Source organism: Salmo salar, chromosome 06 (genome assembly GCF_965601325.2).
Source record: "Salmo salar chromosome 06, fSalSal1, whole genome shotgun sequence".
Classification (NCBI taxonomy): Eukaryota; Metazoa; Chordata; class Actinopteri; order Salmoniformes; family Salmonidae; genus Salmo; species Salmo salar.
In genome coordinates this window covers 39060455-39078823 of record NC_138296.1, presented here as the reverse complement: position 1 = coordinate 39078823, position 18369 = coordinate 39060455, and the positions used below count along the sequence as shown (strand labels likewise).

General features: G+C 44.1%; 1 protein-coding gene across 2 annotated transcripts in view; it reads right to left on the bottom strand.

Annotated features, from left to right (window-relative positions):
* LOC106607173 (protein shisa-9) overlaps positions 1 to 4845 on the bottom strand; it is a 92477-nt gene extending 87632 nt beyond the window's left edge. The window contains exon 1 of one of the 2 annotated variants that reach the window (XM_014203830.3): positions 1599 to 4845. In XM_014203830.3, coding sequence (XP_014059305.1) covers positions 1599 to 2140 — 542 coding nt within the window. In that variant the 5' untranslated portion in view covers positions 2141 to 4845. The remainder of the gene's footprint in view (positions 1 to 1598) is intronic. The other variant, XM_014203831.3, reaches the window with a different exon arrangement.
* Positions 4846 to 18369: the final 13524 nt, after the last annotated feature.

Here is an 18369-nt window from a genome sequence, read left to right as displayed (position 1 = left end):
TTCCATATGTGTTATTTCAAAGTTTTGATGTCTTCACTATTATTCTACAATGTAGAAAATAGTAAAAATAAATAAAAACCCTGGAATGAGTAGCTGTGTCCAAACTTTTGACTGGTACATCACACTTACATTTTTTATCTTAGAAACATGTCCAACTTAGAAAGTATGAATTATCAATTTCACAGGTAATTTACTACACTTTCAACAATAGAATATCTGATAACAGAAAACTGTTATTAAAATGTGTGCTCATCTTACTCAAACTCCCATCCATACTGTGCTATAGTATACAGCATTCAATAACATTCAGCTGTTGAAAGGCATTTTGAATAAACAAAATCAATTACTCCTTGAATGCACAACAAAACAGCAGACGTATTCTGTTACACTGTAAGAAAGCTTTACCGCAGGATGCACACACACAAGCGCCACACACACACACAGAGTGAGAAGCAAATTCCAGATACAGTACCCCTGTGATGAGCCACTCACAGCACAACTGAAGAGATTGGCCTTGAATGACATTTTCCCACAGACAACTGTCTCCTTCCCTCTAATATATCACAGATCTAAAGGCCCTGTTTCATGTTCATGAAAACATTTGATTACTTTTCTCATACTAGTGATTATACCCTTTCTGATATCAAATCATATCAATCTATTCTCTTCAACTTAGGTTCAAGAGATGCATTCAGGAAAAGCTAAAACACTTTGGAAAGTCATAGTTTATTAAAGTATGTTTTTGTTCAAGTAACGTAATTAAAACTATCCTCAGGCATCTGCAATGTTTGTGTGTGTTTTAGTCATCCACAACCTTGAAATTGGGGTCTCAGTGAATCAATGGGCCCAGTGACTGGGACAACTGGCTGACTGACCTGATTGGGTTTCTCCCTGCTGATCAATAAGAAACCACCCTCTGCCCCTCTCTCTGTCCCCCTCCCCCCACTCCCCGCCTGTTGTAGGATGGCAGGACGCCTTCATCGAGGCTCGTAAAAACAACCCTGCGCACTACGGTAAATCAGGGGAAATTATGGCTGCCCAGCCTCGCGCTCCAATGGATTGCCCTTCCATTCCCCCCTGCCTTTGTCATTGGGCTCATCAATACAGCAGATGACTCGGGTATTGGAGGCTCCTGTCTCTCTCTCTCACCCCCTCAGCCCTGCAGCTTGTCTCCTCTGAGAAAACAAAGCCTGCGAGGGTGTGACTGGGCCTTCTTTTCTCTCAATAATAATACTGGTGTGGTTGAAGTCCCCCTCCCCCCAATTGAGAGATCCGGTAATGACTTGTATTAACGCCATCCCTGTGGTCTCATTCTTAACAACCAATAGTACGGCCAGTCACACCCAGCCCTCCCTTCACTTTCGCTGAACTAGAATTAGCCCTTGGCAGTGCGCCAGCCAGCGCATGTCAATAGTCCACAAAAAAAACTGCTCCGATTCCCTCACAGTGTACTAGAAGCCATGGTCTGGCTCTCCACAAATAGCTTTATGCAAACAGTCCATGTTCACACCTATTGTCGCTTGTAAGAGCACAACCACATCCACCATGCCCCCCAGCCACCCCGTCCCAGTGGACCATGACCCCTGCTACTCTCTTACCTAGAGTTGGTCATGTCTGTCTGGCCACCTCTGCTCTTCTCCAGGCCCAGCTTGGTGAAGATGCCCACCAGCACCATGATGGCCACCACGCCACAGATGATGTAGACGATCATGTGGGTGCGGTCTCGGTCGGGCTCCTCCTGCACCTCAGTGACGGGTGCCGCCGGCTTGCCGGTGTTGGCCCAGACGGGCGTGTCGTAGTTGGAGCAGGACTCCTGCTCCAGGCTGTGCACCTTGAACTGGCAGCAGAAGCGGTAAAAGCAGGAGCCGCAGCAGAACAGGTAGACGCCCGCGTTGCAGTTGAACGGTGGGTCCCATTGGCCCATGACGTCGTAGTAGCCTCGGCAGCGGCTGCCTATCATTGGGATGGTCTGGTCCTCCGCTACCGGAGTGGCCAACGTAGCCTCCAGAGAATCAGAGGTGGCTGCCGTCTGGTTGGTGGCCTGGGCATCGGCCCCAGCCTCTCTAGAGTTCTGGCCCAGTGAAGTGAAGCCCAGCAGAAAGCTGAAGGCGAGACAGATGAGCACAGAATGGGCAGCCATGTTTGATACCTTTGGATGCTGCTTCTGTTCAGTTGCTGAAGTGTCTCAAAGCTGTTGCAGGCCAATAAACACCAACTTCATAAATGCAGGCTTCTTACTGGCCCAAAAAAACTGACATGGAAAAATAGCCTTTTAGGTATTTCACACACTAGAGATTTGAAAAGGAGTTGAGAGCTTATGGATTAGCCTATATTCATAGCAGCTGCCTGAAAGAATAAGAGCTTTCAATTACCTTGCTGAGAGTTATTACGGTACTCAGTTACAGGAGGCTCAGTGTGAAGTAATAAATTGCCATCAAGAAGGGGGATGAGCAAGTAAGTGAAACAAACTAACCTCGAATCTCAACCTGCTCCTCACGAATGAGTCCCCAGTGATTCAGTCCCAGACTCAGACACAGTTCTGGCAGCGTTGCGAAAATACCGCCCTTTTCTGCCAAATGTCAATAGCAGATCTGAAATCTGGAGCACCTCCAGTTTAGGAGGTGTCACCCAGAAATGAACTGGCCAGTGGCATTTAAAAAAATTCTGCCTCCAATAGGAAAAGTGTTATCCGTAAACCAGAGAGATTTGGAATCCCAACAGCGCCAGCGGAAAAGCAGAGTCCTTAAGGATCCAAGCTCCTTTCTGTAAATGTCTTCATTTAGGAGAGGGACACACAGATTTTGATAATTGCCCTGTGGGGGAAACGTGAGGGAAACGTGGGGGAAACGTGGGAAACGTCAAAGTACTGGAACTTCTAGATAATCCACTTGTCATAATCTATAAATTTGGGAATTGTTGATATTCACCTCTCAGATTATCTTGCCTCGAGCAACTGCCTGGTCTCCAACTGAATGTTCATTTGATTCTTTGTTATTTTTCTTGTAGCCATTTTTAATCCCTTTGTTAAGTGGAACATGATGCTCTCATTCATTTCCTTTCCAGATGTGCAATTACAGTTAGATGCTATTCTACAATTGGTCTTCAATATTATATTATGCCAGAAAAAAAGTATGTTGGTTTTTGTTTCCACCCCCTCTAGCGAAGCACAGCCTGCAGTTCTTCAATATTGTCCTATGAGATCTAAACTGAAATTATGATTTAGTCCAGATTTAAAAGCAGTCCTCAGCACCTGAGGCAGGCAGCCTTTCTCACACACGCTCACGCACACAATCTCACAGACACACACACACATTCAAATCCATAGGCGACAGCGCTCCGTCAGTGTCAGTTTGGCTTAATGGGTTTAGAGGGATGGGGGTCCAGTCACTCTGTTGTTGTGGGTTTCTCTTGGTGCTGTCGGATCGGCTCCACACCACACCTGAGAGGGATTCTAAAAAGATGGGGTCACCAATACAGCTCTGCTGCCAGACAACTAGAACCCCACAAGTGCTACCAAGCAGGGGATAAGGGAATGACAAGGGCAGCGTGCTGAAAAATCCCCCTAGCCTGTGGAGTCTAGTCCAGTCCTCCCTAGTCTAAATTTATGAGAAGCTCACTTTTGAGCGAACATGGGGTGTAATTACATTTCTGCGTAGTGTCCCACTTCTTTACTGTAGTCAATCGTTAGTTGCTTAATTTGTTTTGGTCCCTTCCTTGTTTTCCTTGTCTTTGTTTATTTACCAAGACTCCATAATCCCTCTCTGCTGCTTTTTGTTGTTTCTTGCTCTCTGCTTTCTTCTGTCTTCCTCACTTACCTCTCCCTCTTTCAGACACAACTAAAGAGCAGGCTGTCTGCCGCGTTACTGCTAGGAATACAGGAAGGTATTACTGAGCCTGTGGAATGCGGTCCATGCATTCAACACACCCAAGCCTCAACTCCCCAGCCTGTTCCAAGGGCAAAATAACTGGAGAGGCGACAACAAAAGGCAACGCAAAATCCTGATTTCAAGAAGCCTTCAAAAATGGGACTGCAGCAAAGCTGTTTGTTTTGTTTGTGGTCTTTTATCACGCTCATTTGCAAAAAGCATTAATATGCAACAGTTTTACCAAATGCTGCACATTAAAGCAGTCTTCCAATTGTTATGCAAGGGACCTCAACACAGTCCTTCCCCAAAAGCAGCTTCTGTGAAAACAGGCATAATTTGATATATATGTATAGGGATTTTAGATATATATCACATGTATGTGTTTTCTCTGTTTCTTTGCTTATGGAATTCTCCAACAGAAATTGGATGAAACAGGATAACCAACAGCAGTAGGATGCTTTTTTCATTCCATCCCCTCTTTGTTTTTCTTCAGAAGTGTATTCCTCTGTTTTCCTTGTCCCTCGCTCAGAGCTTCTTTATCCCGTCTCCGTTGATGTTGCACTACTGTGCTCTGGCAGGACTAAATGCTCACACGCTCTCTCCCTCGCTCTCTCTCTCTCGCTATCTCTCACTCGCTCTCATGAGCGAATGAGCGCACCTCTCTTGCTGACTCCCCCTCCCCCCCTCTCTGTCTCTGTCACTGACACCCTCCTCCCTAGGCTGTGTCCCATGTTTTTTGTACTCTCTCCTTCCAAGTCTCTCTCTTTACATCTTTCCCCGTCTCTCTTCCTTTCTCTCGTTCTGTTCTCTTTTCTTTTTTTTATCCCCTCATTTATTTTTACCTCCTGTCTGACCTTTTCTGTTTACCTTGCCTCCATCCTCTATCCCTATCCATTCCCCCTCTCTCTTTTTAAACCCCCCTCGGTTCAACAGATGAGTGCAGTGGTGCTGACTGCATGTGTCCATGTGTGAGGGTGATTGTGCTAATGCCGATGCACCCCCCTGGTCTTTGTGTGAGCATGTCTCTAACATGTGCTGCAGGATTTGATTTAGTGAGGGAGTGAGAGAGGAGAGGGAGGGGAGTGAACAAAGGAGAGTGGAATGCGAGAGAGGGAGGGAGGGAGAGAGAGAGAGAGAGAGGGAGAGAGGACATAACATAATGTAACAGGGACTGGAGAGCGGGGGGGAGAGGGGCGGGCGGCTTTGAAAGGGAAGATAGGGAGAGGAATTATTAGATTGCAGGAGGGATGGATTGGAGGGGGATTAAGGAAAGGAGTAGGAATAGATGGAGAGTGAGAGGGAGCAAGCCAGGTAGTAGAGGAAGGGGAAGATAGATAACAGACGAAAGAGTGAGAGACAAGGTGGCGTGGGAGATGAGAGAAAAGGAGATACTTGAAGGCTAGGAAAAGGACATTCTGCAGGAAAGGCAGAGAGCAAGGCCTGAGAGATTAGGATGAAAAGAGAGGGACAAAGAGAAAGGAGAGAGAGAGAGATGCAAAATTGTATGAATTTGGAATAATCCCTGATTTAATGTTGTACATGAACTAGATTTGGTAGAAGAAGTGCCGTTGGGTCTTCTTCGTGTGTTCTAGGCGAATATGCATCCTCATCAGAATACATAGCAAAATAGCGAAGGGCTGCTGCTAAATATTTTATTCTGTTTCAAAGCTGTAGACATTATACTCCTTTTGAATATTCATATTTTCCTTTTTTTCCTCTTATTTTGTTTCATTTCACTGCCCCCGTCTTCTTCTCTCTCTCTCTGTATTTCTGCATCTCTCCATCTATTTCTTTCTCTCTTTGAGCCACTGTCGTTTCGCCTACCCATCACTATTCCCTGCACAGCATCTCCTTCTGTCTAACCCTTACCAACCCTCTTTTCCCAAATTCACTTAGGATTTTTGGCAGAGCGCATACAGACAAACACACACTAAGGCACTCTGGCACACACACACACACACACACACACACACACACACACACACACACACACACACACACACACACACACTCCGCAACATGCAGTCATATACCCTCTTTCTCCAAGTCTCACATCTCCTCCATCTCATCCACCTCTCATTAATATTTGTTTTCTTCTCTGACTTAAAATAAAATAATAATAATAATAATTTTATTGGTCACATACACATGGTTAGCAGATGTTAATGCGAGTGTAGTGAAATCCTTGTGCTTCTAGTTCCGACCGTGCAGTAATATCTAACAAGTAATCTAACAATTTCACAACAACTACATTATACACACCAGTATAAAGGAATGAATAAGAATATGTACATATAAATATATGGATGAGCGATGGCCATACGGCATAGGCAAGATGCAGTAGATGGTATAGAGTACAGTATATACATATGAGATGAGTAATGTAGGGTATGTAAACATTATTTAAAGTGGCATTGTTTAAAGTAACTAGTGATACATTTATTACATCAAATTTGTTATTATTAAAGTGGCTAGAGATTTGAGTCAGTATGTTGGAAGCAGCCACTCAATGTTAGTGATGGCTGTTTAACAGTCTGATGGCCTTGAGGTAGAAGCTGTTTTTTATTTTTATTTGTGGTTGTTGTCCTTGATGATCTTTTTGGCCTTCCTGTGACATCGGGTGCTGTAGGTGTCCTGGAGGGCAGGTAGTTTGCCCCCGGTGATGCGTTGTGCAGACCTCACTACCCATTGGAGAGCCTTGTGGTTGTGGGCGGAGCAGTTGCTGTACCAGGTGGTGATACAGCCCAACAGGATGTTCTCGATAAAGCATCTGTAAATGTTAGTGAGTGTTTTCGGTGACAAGCCAAATTTCTTCAGCCTCCTGAGGTTGAAGAGGCGCGATTGCGCCTTCTTCACCACGCTGTCTGTGTGGGTGGACCGTTTCAGTTTGTCCGTGATGTGTACGCAGAGGAACTTAAAACTTTCCCATCTTCTCCACTACTGTCCCGTCGATGTGGATAGGGGGGTGCTCCCTCTGCTGTTTCCTGAAGTCCACGATCATCTCCTTTGTTTTGTTGACGTTGAGTGTGAGGTTATTTTCCTGACACCACACTCCGAGGGCCCTCACCTCCTCCCTGTAGGCCGTCTCGTCGTTGTTGGTAATCAAGCCTACCACTGTAGTGTCGTCTGCAAACTTGATGATTGAGTTGGAGGTGTGCATGGCCACGCAGTCATGGGTGAACAGGGAGTACAGGAGAGGGATGAGAACGCACCCTTGTGGGGCCCCAGTGTTGAGGATCATACTAGACTGCAGGTCTAGTATGAAATTGCCTGCAGTAAGAAAGTATGCTGTTGATAAAGATGTCAGGCAATATTGCTGTTCTGTGAAATATTGCACACATGTTTACTGCTGCCTACAATTATCTATTGAGATGGAGGAGGGAGGAGTGGAGAGAGGGAAAGATGAGATGGATGGTGCGGCAGAAAGATGGGATGATAGGAAATGTCTCGGGGGGATAGAGGGCAGAGAGGGTACTGGCTAGATGAGAGTTCTCTCTTTAATCATTTTATTATTTCCGTTCACCGAGTCTGATAGCACCCCTGTGGCACTCAACTTTCTTTTAGCCTGGTTTTGCCTTTGCAGCACACATTGTACCAATCTGCTCCCATCAAAAAACCCTCCTAAACAGAGAGTGGAGAGCTGTTCCTGTTGCATGCTGGATCTCCCCCTCTCATCGCTCTAAATAAAAGATGAATGTCAAAATATATTACATGTCATCATCATTCCTTTTTCCATCCCTCTGTATTCATCTCGCTCCCTCCACCCTATGTCCACTATACGGTACCTCTTAATCCTCCCTATCCTCTTTCTCTCTTTCTCTCTCTCCTTCTCTCTCCCCTCCCTCCCTCTGTCTCTGTCGCTCTCCCTCCCTCTGTCTCCATCACTCTCCCTCCCTCTGTCTCTGTCACTCTCCCTCCCTCTGTCTGTCTGTCTGTCTGTCTGTCTGTCTGTCTGTCTGTCTGTCTGTCTGTCTGTCTGTCTGTCTGTCTGTCTGTCTGTCTGTCTGTCTGTCTGTCTGTCTGTCTGTCTGTCTGTCTGTCTGTCTGTCTGTCTGTCTGTCTGTCTGTCTGTCTGTCTGTCTGTCTCTCTCTCTCTCTCTCTCTCTCTCTCTCTCTCTCTCTCTCTCTCTCTCTCTCTCTCTCTCTCTCTCTCTCTCTCTCTCGCCAGGGACAGAACATCAGTCCTATAGTCAGTAACTGTCACTCACTATAGATTTGTTCTGGTCTCTTGGATGTTGTGTGTGAGAGGAAGAGATGGCGGGAAACAGATAGATAGAAAGAAAAAAAACAAAGAGAGACGGAGAAATGGACAGGTGGAGAAAATTGAGAAAAAGACGTGGGCTGAACCCAACTCTAATGACTTAACTCTGCCTACAGTCTAGAGAGAGAGGAGAGAGAGGAGCATATTGTCTGGTTCAGAGGCCCTAGCTGCCAGGCCGAGTTCGGGGAGGAAACAGTGGGAGTTTATTGCCTAAAATACTGTTACGTCTGGACGTTGATTGATGTCTTTGGCTGTTCTACCATTTTTCCTGATCGCTCTGATACTGCAAGCACCGATGCGAGCGAGTGGCCCCCCCGACACCCACGCCCTTGACTGCAGGGATAGACATTGCACACCCAGCATTGATCTGATCCACTCCAGACATTCATATCTTGTTTGTTTTTTGGAGGAGGTTGTGTCCCTCCTAGGATGATTGGAAGGAGGGGTTGAAAGTTAGAAGTGACATGGATATAGTAGATGGAGATTGTGAATGGCTTACCGTTACATTCAGAGCACTTCCAGTATTTGTTCATTCCTGTGCATGCGAGAAAAAGTGTTTGCATGTATGCACATGGTGTGTACATACCTTTGTGTGTTTGTTTAAAGACACTGATTTGCCCTTTCGTTAGGAGCGTTTGTTCTTATAGACAAGAGAGCTTTGTCAATGACCGAGAAACTCTCATGGTAATGAATGGAGATGTAATTCCTTTGCTAAATGCACACACTCTGGATAAATCACTTCCGCCCACTTATTGCCAGTACAGAAATGTGCGACAGGTCAGGCCCATTTGCTCTAATATCTCAGTCATCCGGCCCAGTGTTTTTCCAAAGGGAAAGACTGGGCTTTGGAAACCACCCAGAAACCCAATCTGTTGTGAAAGGTGAGTGAATTTATTCAAGTTGTAAAATAATGTGGGACAAAAATCTATTGTACATCTTGCATTTTTGACCAGTAACCTTGAAGAAGTTGTTAGTATTATTTGTGGTTGTTATTATACTTCAAGCTAATTGTGTGTAATTAACCTTTTTGTTTTGTAGCTATTCTTGTGTAAAAGAGTATGATATTAAATCCTTCAAAACTACCATCACTTCCTGACATCTCATCATCATTGACCCTTTGCATGTTCACTCTCTCTGTCCTCCCATTTCTCCATATTTCAACCAACCATTAATACGTTTTATCCCACTCGTCCCCTCCCTCCCTGACCCAGCTCAATGAGAACAATGCAGTGTTAATGTATTGCAGTATTGATGCACCTCGCCAGTCAGTCTCTCGTCACTTATAGAATGGACTTACCTCCTGGCCAGGCCATGAGATCTGTCTGTATCTGTCTCTCTCCTTGTGGTCTTAATGCCCCTGCAAAGCTATCTTACTACCCCTGCATGGCTGGCCCCATCAATGGTGTTGTTCCCAGTAACCCAATCAGCCAAACAGAGATGGGATCCTTCACCAGCCTCCCCACACACAGAGAAAGAATGGTCGGAGAGGGCGAAAGAGAGAGGCCCGAGGTGGCAGTGGAGATAGGGAGGAACACACAAGGAGATGGATAGAGAGAACAGCACGGGAGCAAAAGGAGTTCGAGACACGGGCAGAGAGAGAAAGCTGAGAAAGAGAGAGATCAACAAAGTGAGATTGTTATTTTAGAGATATAAGTCTGTGCCTATAGCAGCTCCATCAAGAAGGGTTTTCAAGCCCTGTGGCCAGAATAGCACTGCTACTGAAGTGCTTTGACACAGCATGGGGTCATGACCCTGTTTGCCACAGGACAACTCCAGATCTGGGTGTCTGTCTCTGCCACCCTGGCACCATTTAAATACTCTGTCTGCAGATTGTATCTGCAATACGTCAAACGTATCTGTGCAATATGCATATTATTCGTTTAGAACTTTTTGAACATGTGTTTTTGTAATTGCCATTTTCTTTTTTCAGTTGATGTTTTATGATTTATTTTGACATGCATCACTGGCCTGTTTATGGGCATGATGTTTGTGTTTGTGCATTACTGGATTAGTCTATTTGAGTCAGATTTCTTGTTTAGTCCTTGTGTCTTAAGCTGGTTGATGATTCATACATCTCTGACAGTGCTGTGGCTGGTGACATCACACATATTTTCCCGCTGCTGCTGTAGGCTGTTTATTTTGCTCTGCTAATTACAGTACAATAACTGTTTCATGAACTATAATAACTGGTGGTTATAGATGAGTAATCAAACACTTCAAGGGTGTCACGGCTGTCGTAGGAATGAGCAGACCAAAGTGCAGCGTATGTGTCGTTCCACATTTTATTTATATTGTGAAACTATGCAATACATAAATAAACTTAATGACAAAAACAACAAACCGTGATGCAGAGGTGAAACACACTACTCAAAATTAATCTCCCACAAACCCAGGTGGAAAAAAACCCTACTTAAGTATGATCTCCAATTAGAGACAACGAGGACCAGCTGCCTCTAATTGGAGATCATCCCAAACAAAACCAACATAGAAATACAAAACTAGAACATGAACATAGAAATACAAAACATAGAAAAACACCCCCTGTCACGCCCTGACCTACTCTACCATAGAAAATAACATCTTACTATGGTCAAGACGTGACAGTACCCCCCCAAAGGTGTGGACTCCGACCGCACCTAAACAAAAACACAACAAACCCCCCCCCCCAAAAAAAAAAACAAGACAAAACGGAGGGTAGGGTGGGTAACTACTGTCTATGGCGGCTCTGGTGCAGTACACATAACCTTCTTATCCCGCGGATCCTCCAACAGAGGAGGCGGCTCTGGTTCGGGGCGTAACCCCCGCTCCGCCCTCTGATCCATCTGCTTCTGTGTCACTGGACCGTGGATCGCCGCTGGAGGTTCCGGGCTGCAGGCCGTCTCAGGAGGTTCCGGGCTGCAGGCCGTCTCAGGAGGTTCCGGGCTGCAGGCCGTCTCAGGAAGCTCCGGACTGGGAACTGTCGCCGGAAGCTCCGGACTGGGAATGCTCACTGGAGGCCCGATGCGTGGGGCTTGCACAGGTGGCATCAGACTGGTAACACGCACCTCAGGGCGAGTGTGGAGAGGAGGCACAGGACGTACTGTACTGAGGAGGCGCACTGGAGGCCTGATGCGTGGGACCGGTACAGGTGGAACCGGGTTGATGACGCGCACATCAGGGCGAGTGCGGGGAGGTAGCACAGGACGCACTGGACTGATGTCACGCTCCTCAGCACGCCCGCTCCTCAGCGCTCTCCATGCCAGCACCTCTCGCCGGACTCTTGCGTCGAGCTTCTCACTCAACTCCCTGACTGGTTCTGGTTCACCCCTCGGCTCTCCACGGTAAGCACGGGAAGTTGGCTCAGGTCTCCACCCTGATTCTGCCAATCTCCCCGTGTGCCCCCCCAAAAAACATTTTGGGGGCTGCCTCTCGCACTTGCCTCGTGGTTGGTATAGTGCCTCATAATAGCGCCACTCCGCCTTCGCTGCCTCAATCTCCTCCTTAGGACGGCGATAATCCCCAGCCTGACTCCAGGGTCCTTTCCCGTCCAGTATCTCCTCCCAGGTCCATTCCTGTCTCTCCTGGGCACGCTGCTTGGTCCATTGGTGGTGGGAAACAAAACCAACATAGAAATATAGAACTAGATCATGAACATAGAAATACAAAACATAGAAAAACACCCCCTGTCACGCCCTGACCTACTCTACCATAGAAAATAACATCTTTCTATGGTCAGGACGTGACAAAGGGTCAGTCTGTGTTACCAGTTAAAGGGGGAAAAAGATTACTCCTCACAAACACATTATAGTATAGGAGAAATGTATATAAGTCAAGGGGTAAAATATTGAAAATGGAATTTCAGGGCTATTTTGTTTTTGATTCGCCCTAGTTTCTGAAAAGTCAAGTAACAAACTCTTTCCTTCTCTCACATAAGCCAGTCCTTATATCACTCTCTCACATAAGCCGTTCCAGCATTTCTTGAACTTTAGAAAAAAACATCTTAATCTAACTTGGGATTCCTAGGGAAGTCCAACAGTTTTTATCTAATGGTTCACTTTTCACTTTTCACTTTGAAATATTCAAAATTAGGCCAAATAATTCATTCAGTCTATTGAAATATTTATTCCAAGTTGGAAACTTCCATTCATAATTCACATGGATAGCCATGTTTCGATTGAAAAATGTGTGCAATAAGTTGTGATGGTAAATTAAAATCATACACTTCGTCTATGTATGTGGTGTCAGCATAGGGAGTGAGGGCATCTAAGCTAGTTAGCGATGCTGTACCCGATGCACGCTAAGATAGCACTAACGCTAGTTAGTATTAATTGACTTGCGAAACTGCCTCTAACTTCCTTCATACTGGACACAGAGTCATAAAAATGGTATCCACAAGTTTATCTGACTCCATGGAACTATCCCTTTAATACACTCACTCCCTATGCTGACACCACATACATAGAAAAGCTTGCAAAGTATATGATTTTATCTTACCATCACAACTTATTGCACACAGTTTTCAACCAAAACATGGCTAACCATTTTAATTATGAATGGAAGTTTCCAACTTGGCACACATATTTCAACTAATATCAACACTTAAAATGAGTTTTGGAGAAATTGTTTACCTTCTGTAAGTTTAAGGAATATTGTCTTGTGCCTTGTAATTCTGTTACCAGAAACCCACATACACTACATGATCAAAAGTATATGGACTTCTCAAACTTCTCATTCTCGAACTTCTCGACTTCTCAAACTTCTCATTCCAAAATCATTGGCATTAATATGGAGTTGGTTCCCTCTTTGTTGCTATAACAGACTCCACTCTTCTGGGAAGGCTTTCCACTAGACGTTGGAACAGTGCTGCGGGAACTTGCTTCCATTCAGCCACAAGAGCATTAGTGAGGTCGGGATCTGATGTTTGGTGATTAGGCCTAGCTTTGTGCACAGGAGCATTGTTTATGCTGAAACAGGAAAGGGCCTTCCCAAACTGTTGCCACAAAGTTGGAAGCATAGAATCATCTAGAATGCCATTGTATGCTGTAGCGTTAAGATTTCCCTTCACTGGAACTAAGGGGCCTAGCCCGAACCATGAAAAACAGCCCCAGACCATTATTCCTTATCCACCAAACTTTACGGTTGGCACTATGCATTGTGGCAGGTAGCGTTCTCTTGGCATCCGCCAAATCCAGATTTGTCTGTCGGACTGCCAAATGGTGAAGCCAGGGGCGAAAATCTGATATCAACTTTGGAGGGGACAATTACATGAAATTTTCTCAAGAGCAATTCCTGAGGGGGACACCAAAAGTAGTGCTGTAACACATAGCCTACATTGTAATATGGTAAATGTATATTGAGGAACCAAAGAAATAAGGTGTTTGCCGTACTCCTAACTACCGGTACCCAAAACTACACAACTAATCACAACAGCAATACCATTGCCTTTAACAAATCTTAGTTCAGTCACCAGTTTAAGTTGAGAGTGGGGGTATCCATGGCATTTTCCAATTATGTTCCTATTTTACAAGTTAAAAAATTGAGAACCTTTCATAATGTTGCCAAATAAAGACTCAACAAACTTACCTGAGACTCCCTGTCTCTGCCAGTCTGTCCCTGCATATCTGTCCCCAACTCTGTGTGCCATCTGTTGCCTGCTCTGCCTAATGACATCATTGTGAAACATTTCCATTAGAATTTCATTTCTTTCTTATGAACATTTTATCAACTAGTCTTTGAGATATTAGGCTACTAGGGTTCTTAATTTGTGTTTTGGTGTACTGAAAAATACTCTGATGTCCGTCTTTTATTTTTCTGCCATTTTTCTACCTGGCTGGCTGGCTACACACACACACACACACAGTGTGTAGGTTATTTACAGTAGGAGATGGGCTTCTATCATCTTATCTTTTATCATTCTATTTGGGCTTCGATCTAAAAGGTAGCTAGCAAATGTGAAACAGATTAAAATGACAAGAGTTGACATGCTGCAACCTTTTGTAATTTGAATAGTTTGTTTCATATTGGCTGGCTTCCAACAATAGCTGAATTTGCAAAGCTAGCGAGCACCAATTCCGTTTCAGTGGTGTTACCCGGGTTAAATAAAGGTGAAATAAAATAAATAAATAAATAAAAGTTCCCTTGCGACAATTTAGCTTTTGCAACGAGACCATTAAATATATTTAAGACAATGGTAGAAGAGAGTGTAGTTCTGTTCAGTTTGGACTTCAGTTTATCGCTAACCTTATCACAGGGACTTTGAAGCACTAACTTACATCATCTGCATGCTGATCTTGGAATAAATTGACGATAGCAAAGATTCCATCTTTGACGAGGCCACATAAATGGAATAGGTACTAGCTAGCTTAATAGTTAATATTTGCGCGCTAGCTCTGCATATTCAGCTAGTGTGTGTGCGCGATTGACTGGATTAACTTCACGTCAGTTACGTTCATTGAGTGCCTTTCAGACAGTGGATACGACCCCTCGTTAACCTTGCCAACTAAGGAACTGGCAGTGGATCAAACCATTGTGAGGCAAAGGGTGGGGGGGTCACAATCTTTTGAAACTTAAAAACGCGCTATTAAGTGTCTATAATCAGCACAATTGCTTACATTGCGTATTATTAATATTATTTAAATTACATAGTTATGTTTCAGTGATATATTGGGGGGGACAAATCATATTTTTCCCAGGATGGGGGGGTCGTATCCCCCCCGGGATTTCCGCCCCTGGGTGAAGCGTGATTCATCACTCCAGAGAACGCGTTTCCACTGCTCCAGAGTTCAATGACGGCTAGCTTTACACCATTCCAGCCACGCTTGGCATTGAGCATTGTGATCTTAGGCTTGTGTGTTGCAACCGAGGACAAATTATTTTTACACATTACGCACTTCAGCACTCGGCGGTCCCGTTCTGTGAGTTGACTTGTTGTAATGGTGGCATCCTATGAAGTGCCACATTGAAAGTCACTGAGCTCTTCAGTAAGGCCATTCTACATGGCGGTGTGCTCAATATTGAAGGGATGTCCACATACTTTTGTATATCATTTCTCATTTCTCTCCCTATTGAGGAGAGAGAATAATGAAAGTTCACCGAAGTAACAAGTAATGGTAGACCTACCAATCAGTTAATGTGATTTGTGTGTTTATTAGTTAAATGATTAAAACTCATAATTAAGTAATTAAAACTCGTAATTACTGCAACTGAATTGGCTACAATGGGAAATTATAATAGTCACAAACCACTGATGGGTCACCTGCAACTGTCCTACCTTCCACTGGTCTACTGTTATGTTCAGCAACCCCTCCCTCTCTCTCTCTGCCTCTGTCTCTCTCTGCCTCACTCTCTCACTCTCCAGTTAATCTCCCCTCTCCCAGCTCTTACTGATGCCTACCCATGAGCCCCCTCTCATTGCCAAAATCCTGAACTATCCCTTTAAGACTAAACTATATCTTACTCAAGAGACTTGGATAACTGGACATATTCCAAATATATACATTTGATCTGTCTCCTAAACCATGGAAGTCTTATCGAAAAATGCATATGTTAGGTTTAACAAAGCATTCATGTTGAATTCAAATGATTCTCTTTACTGTCAGTAATAGCTGACCTATACAGCTAGCCTAGCAACCCCACAGTTACACCTCCTACCTTGAACGTCTTGAGTTACAGCTTCAGTTTCATTTCCACATTGAGGCTGAGGACAGGTTTGGTCCTCCTGTCATGGTGACTGCCGTGTCAGCAGAAAGCTGTTGATCAAACATGATATCCCTCCATAGAAGACAGACTTTGTCATACATGTCACTACGCCACTTCATTTTAAAAGGAGCCAGTCCAGTGGTCCCACGTGTTAGACGAGCTGCTCTCGGGTGTTCAGTGTGTCTGGTTACAGTCACATGAATATCATGACCCCCCTCATGAATATCATGACCCCCCTCATGAATATCATGACCACCCTCATGAATATCATGACCCCCCTCATGAATATCATGGCCCCCTCAGGGATGTCACCTCATCCTGAAAGGGAACAGGAATGTAGCCAGCCAACATGTGTCCATGGACACAACCAGTAATTGAATGTGGAATATAGATGTAGCATGAATAGAAGTGATGAGTGTAGTGTATAGTGCTGTTTGGAATTTAATATTGACCCATTAAACACTGAGAGCAAATGCATCTATCTTGTGAATAGCAGCGTATTATTCATTCAATCTATGATCTGGTATAACCTACCTACAGACACAAAAAGGAGGATTGCAAATACACATATGGACGGTCACACATGAGGCGAGCATTGACACTTCTTCAGATTCAAAAATAAAGTTCATGTACAATTACTGTTCAGATACACGTACTGTACATACAAAGTCTGAATACTCAATGATCAACTGCAGGAACAAAACCTATCCACAGACAGACAGACAGACAGACAGACAGACAGACAGACAGACAGACAGACAGACAGACAGACAGACAGACAGACAGACAGACAGACAGACAGACAGACAGACAGACAGACAGACAGACAGACAGACAGACAGACAGACAGACAGACAGACAGACAGACAGACAGACAGACAGACAGACAGACAGACAGACAGACAGACAGACAGACAGACAGACAGACAGACAGACAGACTACCGTTGCTTGACTGGTCACAACACAATACCATATCTTGTATTCCGACTCAGTCTCCGCTGGTTGTATGGATCAGGGTTAATTTAAGCAGTAAGCATGTGTGTAGTTTACTTTATCCGGTTAACCCCCTCAGGTCAAACCCTTACTGACTCTCCCAAGTTCTGTAAGAAATTGTATTATATCTATACATTTTAATTCTACCTGTGATTACAAAAGTACAATGATTAATGTTTTGCTTTCGCTTGAGATTAAGAATCAGTGATAACCTTTTCATGCTCTTGCAAGGTCTAACTGTACAAAGTCATATGTCTGTGTGTTGAAACTATACTTTGGGTAACAGATGGATAAAGGATACCAAGAGTTCCTGTTGTTGCTATGTTCCAGTCTTACTTCTGCTATCACATGATAACAATAAGGGGAAGAGTGATTGGGAGACTAACTGCCAATAACACAATAAGCTGAACTCTGCCTAGCAGAGACATCTTTGTATTAGCAACTATGAATGTTGAGCTTATATGGTATTAAAGTTAAGGGACATCACCCCGGGCAGTGTGATCCTCAGTAGGGGATAAAAAGGGAAAACACAATTTTTTGTGCTGTGTGTTACTTGCAAATGACTGTAAGTGTATACTCCGGGTTGCAATCCTTATTAAACAAACTAACCTCTGATCAAAGAAGTTTCCTGTGGTCTCTTGTATAACATAGGGCAGAATTTCCCTTACAGGTCAAACAGTGTGTCTCCAGTCTCCCTTCCCTGTCTGACTGTTACCTCTCTAAACTCTGTTACTAGTCAAACATACACCATCCATCAATGGAGAACTGTTGTTTTTCCACCACTACATCCCTGATGAAGATGATGTCTGTGGAATTCATTTACGGCGTGATTAGAATGTATTAATATAGTCAATACAGTATTATTTTTCATTATCATTCATACTAGTATTGTAATGGAAGCCCACTGGGCACACACTGGTAAATCAATGTTGTTTCCACGTCATTTCAATGAAATTACGTGGAACCAACGTGGAATAGACGTTGAATTGATGTCTGTGCCAAGTGGGAGAAGTCATTATCAATATTGATGTAAGTGACTGGTGATTTAAAGCAAAAAACAAGTACTGATTTTCCAGACTATTTTCTCCAAGAGCCTCTACTTTCAAGAGTGCCCAATTACATGGATGAGCAAGCTGGTGGCGTTTTACTCAGAAAATGAATGTGTGGGTCTTGGTAGAATGACCCCTCTGCCCATAAAATGTAGCTGCTATGTGTGTGCTATGTACTTAGCCCCAGCTTTGTATTGATGTAGACCTTGGCTAAATGTACATGTCATGTGTTTCTATGACAGACCTGTCAGACAGGGGCAGCAGAGCAGTCTGTACCTCGGCATCTACCCTACACTTGAACCAACTCTGTTTTCCCAGGAACATCTTTTTTTGATGAATCAGTGTGTTGCATCAAATGAATTAGTAAACCATTCACCAGGCACAGTATAGTATTTTTTATGCTACAGTAGATACAACCATAATAACAGTGTCCCTCTTAGCCTTGGACACTCACAAATGCATAGCAGTGGGATTGAATGTGATTCAATTTGACATTTGTTTAAAAGCTCCTGGTAGGAAACC